General features: G+C 40.9%; 1 protein-coding gene across 5 annotated transcripts in view; it reads left to right on the top strand.

Moving 5' to 3' along the window:
* The window catches only part of LACC1 (laccase domain containing 1), a 15,081-nt gene extending 11,836 nt beyond the window's left edge, over positions 1–3,245 (top strand). For all 5 annotated transcript variants that reach the window (XM_070751394.1, XM_070751395.1, XM_070751396.1 and 2 more), the window contains one exon: positions 531–3,245. In XM_070751394.1, the coding sequence (XP_070607495.1) occupies positions 531–705 (175 nt within the window). In that variant the 3' untranslated portion in view covers positions 706–3,245. The remainder of the gene's footprint in view (positions 1–530) is intronic.
* The last annotated feature ends 2,755 nt before the right edge of the window (positions 3,246–6,000 follow it).

Consider the following 6,000-nt stretch of genomic DNA (forward strand, 5'->3'; position numbering starts at 1 on the left):
TACCATGCATGAATTGTAAAGGCCTAGGGGGAAAGAATATCTCAGTTCCCCCATGCCTGACGGCAGAGGTGGGTTTTAAGGAGCTTACGAAAGGTGAGGAGGGTAGGGGCAATTCTAATCTCCGGGAGGAGTTGGTTCCAGAGGGCCGGGGCCGCCACAGAGAAGGCTTTTCCCCTGGGCCCCGCCAAACGACATTGTTTTGTTGACGGGACCCGTTGCTGGGATTCGTGCGGCAGAAGGCGGTCTCGTAGATACCCTTATTCTGCCTTATTCTGCCTTATTCTGGCACTTAATATAACTTTACAGAACTCAGAGGTTAGGAATTGGGCGCCTCCAATAACGCTGATAACTTTGAAGGTTCTGACTATCAAAGATAAACACAGCCAAGTCGCCCAGTGATTATTCTTGCTGGAAATGTTGATTATCCATTCTCCGCAGCTGGGAAAATCCCCTGCGCTGTTTTGCCATAATTGCAGTGACTAATAACTGCAAACGTAATATTGTCTCGTTTTTTCTTCCCCTTGCAACAGAGTTCTCCTAGAAGCTGGAGGCATCCTACCCAGGAATATTCAAGATGACTCGACGACAGATCCAGAGCAAAACCTTACTCTTTGCACCTCCTGTCATCCCGACCGATTCTACTCACACGTTCGAGACGGAGAAAACTTTGGCACTCAAATTGGCTTCATCTCTATTAAAAACTGAGAGTTGCATCCTAAACCATGGGGACTATGGATGAAGGTTGATGTATTTTCCTTACTAGTGTTCTGTCGAGCTCTCTGGTAGAATCCTTCCAAAAATGCACAGATACAATTTCAGACACACACACACGTTTGAAAATTCAAAACAATGTTCTTTACACCGAAAATGCAAATAAACAGAGCACTCTTTTTGTATAGCAAAGAGCACTCGTCTCCAAACAAACTGGTAATTTGTACAAGTCCCTTATCAGTTCAGTGATACTTAGCTTGCAGCTGTGAGGCAATTCACAGTCCTTCTTCTTTCACAAAGTGAAACACACTTTGCTCTGGGTTAGTTTCAAAGCGGGGGAAAATCAGCACACAAAGATCAAAGTCAGTCAAGCAGTCACGAAACACAACGATCAGATAATCCTCCACAATGGCCAAACCCACAGGCTGCTATTTATAGCAACCTCACTAATGACCACAGCCCCACCCAACCACAGGTGGCCTCATTTTCTTTGATAATAATCTCTCAGTTGTTGTTGCCTATGCATCGCTCTCCGCATGCGTGGCTGTATCATTGACTCTTGTTCTGAATCCAAGGAGGAGCTAGATAATTGATCTCCTTCTGAGCTGTCTGCCCCACTTTCCTCCTCCCTGTCACTCATGTCTTCTTGGTCAGAGGAGCCTTCATCAGCAGATTCCACTGGGGGCAAAACAGGCCTGCAGCATGTGGATGTCTCCCCCTCATCCACAGTCCTTGGGGCAGGAGCTGGGCCAGAGCTAACCACAACAACTAGTGACAGTTATAGTTTCCAAACAATTTTTTAAAAACTGTTTGCAACAAATCATTTGGGTATGGCTGGTGAAAAGAGGGAGTAGGGGAGAGATAACAGCAGCATTCCAATATTTGAGGGGATGCCCCCAAAGAAGAGGGAGTCAAGCTATTCTCCAAAGCACCTGAGGATAGGACAAGAAGCAATGGGTGGAAACTAAACAAGGAGAAAATCAACCTGGAATTAAGGAGAAATTTCCTGACAATAAGGACAATTAACCAGTGGAACAACTTGCCACCAGAAGTTATGGGTGCTCCATCACTGGGGATTTTAAGAGATTGGACAACCATTTGAAAAGGGTATAAGCAGTGATGGGATCCTATAGGTAGGGTCAGGTACGCAGAACCGGTAGAATTTTTTTTTTTTCCCCCTTCTGGGCTCTGGGTATATTTTTCCTATTGCAGTAAATGAGGTTGAATGTGTATAATTTAGAAGAGCTTTGTGTTCGTATGTGTGTGTATACATACACATACAGTTTATATAGTAGATAACATATACTGCTCAAAAAAATAAAGGGAACCCTCAAAGAACCCATCCTAGATTTGAATGAATGAAATATTCTCATTGAATATTTCATTTGCACAACTATTCCAATTGTACAACGCAGGTGAAATTGACTGTCAATCAGTGTTGCTTCATAAGTGGACAGTTTGATTTGACAGAAGTTGGATTTACTTGAAGTTATATTCTGTTTTTTAAGTGTTCCCCTTATTTTTTTGAGCAGTGTATATTTTTGTGTGCCTGTGTTTAATATGTATCTACACATATATACAAGAATATATTTTGGATGTTAAATAATAGTAAATCGAGAGGGAAATTGTATTTCTTTGAGGCAAGGAGAGGCCAGGCACCCTAACCCAAACCCTTGAGTTGAGTGACGTCAAGTTGGCCACCTTTATGCCAGTCACATGACCTTTAAGCCACCACCACCCTGGTCACATGATCGTCAATCCACTCCCACCTGGACACATGGCCAGCAAGCCACACCCACAAAATAAGCCATGCCCACAGTCTGGCAATAAAATAAATTGCAGCCCTTCACTGGGTATAAGGTCTTCTGCTAGAAGACCACCAAGGTCTCTTCCGGTTCTATTCTAACCTTCAAATCCTCTGCTCAATCTTGTCTTCCATAACTCCATACATAATAATAATAATTAATAATAATAATAATTTATTAGATTTCTATGCCGCCCCTCTCCGAGGACTCGGAGCGGCTCACAACAAAATAAATAAAGATTTATTTTGCACACAAAAAAGAATAAAAGGATCAAAATACCACCACACCAGCAATCCAACACCTAGATGAGCAGAGTTTCAACACCAAGGTTAACATCATATCAACAATCAGGAAGTAAACAATACCCAAGTCAAGAAATTGCCAAATAAGTTAACAGTAAACAGGCCAACGAAAGAAGCATCGACACCACTTGCACCAACACTGACAGTGAAAAACTACTAGAATGTAAATTGAGAGCAAACCCCCATGCCCCACTAGCCTTGCTGATGTTGCCTACTTGGGTAATGAAACGTCTGAAGACAACCAAATTCTGAGACCACCAAGGACCCCTCAAGATTATATTTCTGCATGTACTTACCAAAGCTTCGTTTCAGATTGAAAGGTACACCCGAGTTTTATGGCTGTTAAGATCAAGGTTTGATCAGAATAATAATGATTTTTTTCATTTCATTTCAAAATCTGTTGAATAAAATAATAATTTGACTGAAATGTTCACTCGACCTTGTGCATTTCTTCAACCTTTTGGGAACGCAGGGATGGGCAGTTTTCTTCAATTTGAGGAACCATTCTTTTTTTTTTACCCACAGCTTGATTTTAATTTAATTTTTCAATTTTAAGCATCTTCGTTCCTCTATATTCCATCTTTGCTTTGTCTTAGAAACATAGGAGACTGATGCAGAAAAAGACCTCCTGGTCCATCTAGTCTGCCCTTATACTATTTCCTGTATTTTATCTTAGGATGGATCGATGTTTTTCCCAGGCATGTTTAAATTACTGTGGATTTACCAACCACGTCTGCTGGAAGTTTGTTCCAAGCATCTACTCCTCTTTCAGTCAAATCATATCTTCTCGCGTTGCTTCTGATCTTTAGAAACATAGAAACATAGAAGTCTGACGGCAGAAAAAGACCTCATGGTCCATCTAGTCTGCCCTTATACTATTTTCTGTATTTTATCTTAGGATGGATATATGTTTATCTTTACCCCAACTAACCTCAGATTGTGTCCCCTTGTTCTTGGGTTCACTTTCCTATTGAAAACACTTCCCTCCTGAACCTTATTGAACCCTTTGACATATTTAAATGTTTCTATCCTGTCCCCCCTTTTCCTTCTGTCCTCCAGACTATGCAGATTGAGTTCATGAAGTCTTTCCTGACAAGTTTGATGCTTAAGACCTTCCACCATTTTTATAGCCCGTCTTTGGACCCATTCAATTTTATCAATATCTTTTTGTAGGTCTTCTTTGCAGTGCGTTCTTTTTATTTATTTATTATTCACTATCTACCCTGATGATCCTCCCTGTTTTATGATGGTTTGGTCCCCTGGATGTGAGCTTTAATGCAGAGGGTCCCATTTATTAGGTGTGGGGTTTTTTTTGACTCTTCAGTTCCTGACACCATTCACTGGGTGGCAGTGTATAGTTAAAAATGCCATTTAAACCCCCTTTGCAAGTCTATTTAGTAGCATTTTAAAGGCATTTTTGTGTCTGGGTAATTCTGCAGCGCTGCTCCAGAAAAAATGTTTTTATTAGATGGAGAGAGGGGGGGGGGGATTCCGGATAACCCTTCATATCATTCCACTCCAACAGCTTTTTTTCATGTATTGGGAAGATGTTTAAAAATGCCCAGTGGGAAGTTTTTCCACTTAATGCCAAAGACAGAACCAGCCACCAAAACCAAACATTGGTAGATGATCACAATTTTTGCTTCCACCAACACAAAGGTGTCACTGCTTTATCCAGGACCTTTTTTCCATCCAGACTGATTCTTAGTACCAAGAGAACAATTGGAAAATAAGTGTTAAAGGAAGCTGACCCATAAGACCTGTAGATAAGGCAATCTTGTTTTTTCTCACCTCCCAAGGTGTGTCGTATTCATCTTTGGTGTTTTTAAAATACACTGCTCAAAAAAAATAGAATAAAGGGAACACTTGAACAACACAATATAACTCCAAGTCAATCAAACTTCTGTGAAATCAAACTGTCCACTTAGGAAGCAACAATGATTGACAATCAATTTCACCTGCTGTTGTGCACATTCAACTTTCTACAGAACAAAGGATTTAGTGAGAATATTTCATTCATTCAGATCTAGGATGGGTTCTTTGAGTCTTCCCCTTATTTTTTTTAGCAGTATATATATGTTTGGCTGATTTTGAAAATTAAGGGAGACTAGGATAGATCTATTTCGGCCTTATTTTGGCCTCATCAGCTAGCCATACCCTCACTGGGACTTGAACCTGCAACCTTGGCCTTGTAAGGCAGAGAATTATTATTATTATTATTATTATTATTATTATTATTATTATTATTATTATTATTTATTGGATTTGTATGCCGCCCCTCTCTGCAGACTCGGGACGGCTAACAACAGCAATAAAACATTATATAACAAAATCCAATACTAAAAACAGTTAAAACCCCATTATATAAAAACCAATCATACATACATACACACCATGCATAAAATTGTAAAGGCCTAGGGGGAAGTGTATCTCAGTTCCCCCATGCCTGGGGGCAGAGGGCCGGGGCAGCTTACGAAAGGCAAGGAGAGTAGGGGCAGTTCTAATCTCTGGGGGGAATTGGTTCCAGAGGGCCGGGGCCGCCACAGAGAAGGCTCTTCCTCTGGGTCCCGCCAAGCGACATTGTTTGGTTGACGGGACCTGGAGAAGACGCACTCTGTGGGACCTAACTGGTTGCTGGGATTCGTGCAGCAGAAGGCGGTCCCTGAGATAATCTGGTCCGGCTACAGTATCCAATCCCTTCAGCTCTGTACCAGGGATGGGTTACATATTTTTGTGTCAAATATATCTATATTGGGTAAAAGAGCGGAAACGAAGACTTCTTAAGCCTCATTCATTCAGGCTGGGTGTCTTCCGCTGCCTTCCACCTTCACCCATCTCCCAATAACCAACTTTTAATTCAGATTAATTTTATATTATGATCATCCTAATAACATTTTTGAACTCAAAACTATATATTCTGGGTAAAAAAGATGCAACAAAAGACTTCTTAAGTATTCAATGAGAATATTTCATTCCTTCAGATCTAGGATGGGTTCTTTGAGTGTTCCCTTTATTTTATTTTATTTGAGCAGTATACTTTTTGTTCCCTGGTGTTTATCAAAAGCAGATAAATGGCAGGATTTTTATTCCTTGGAAAAGCACCAAGGAGCCTTGGCTTGCACAAAGACAATCTTTTTATTTCTTCTTTGGGTGGGAATTCCCACAAGCGCTCATGTTTCAGC

This window comes from Erythrolamprus reginae, chromosome 4, assembly GCF_031021105.1.
Source record: "Erythrolamprus reginae isolate rEryReg1 chromosome 4, rEryReg1.hap1, whole genome shotgun sequence".
NCBI classification, from domain to species: Eukaryota; Metazoa; Chordata; class Lepidosauria; order Squamata; family Dipsadidae; genus Erythrolamprus; species Erythrolamprus reginae.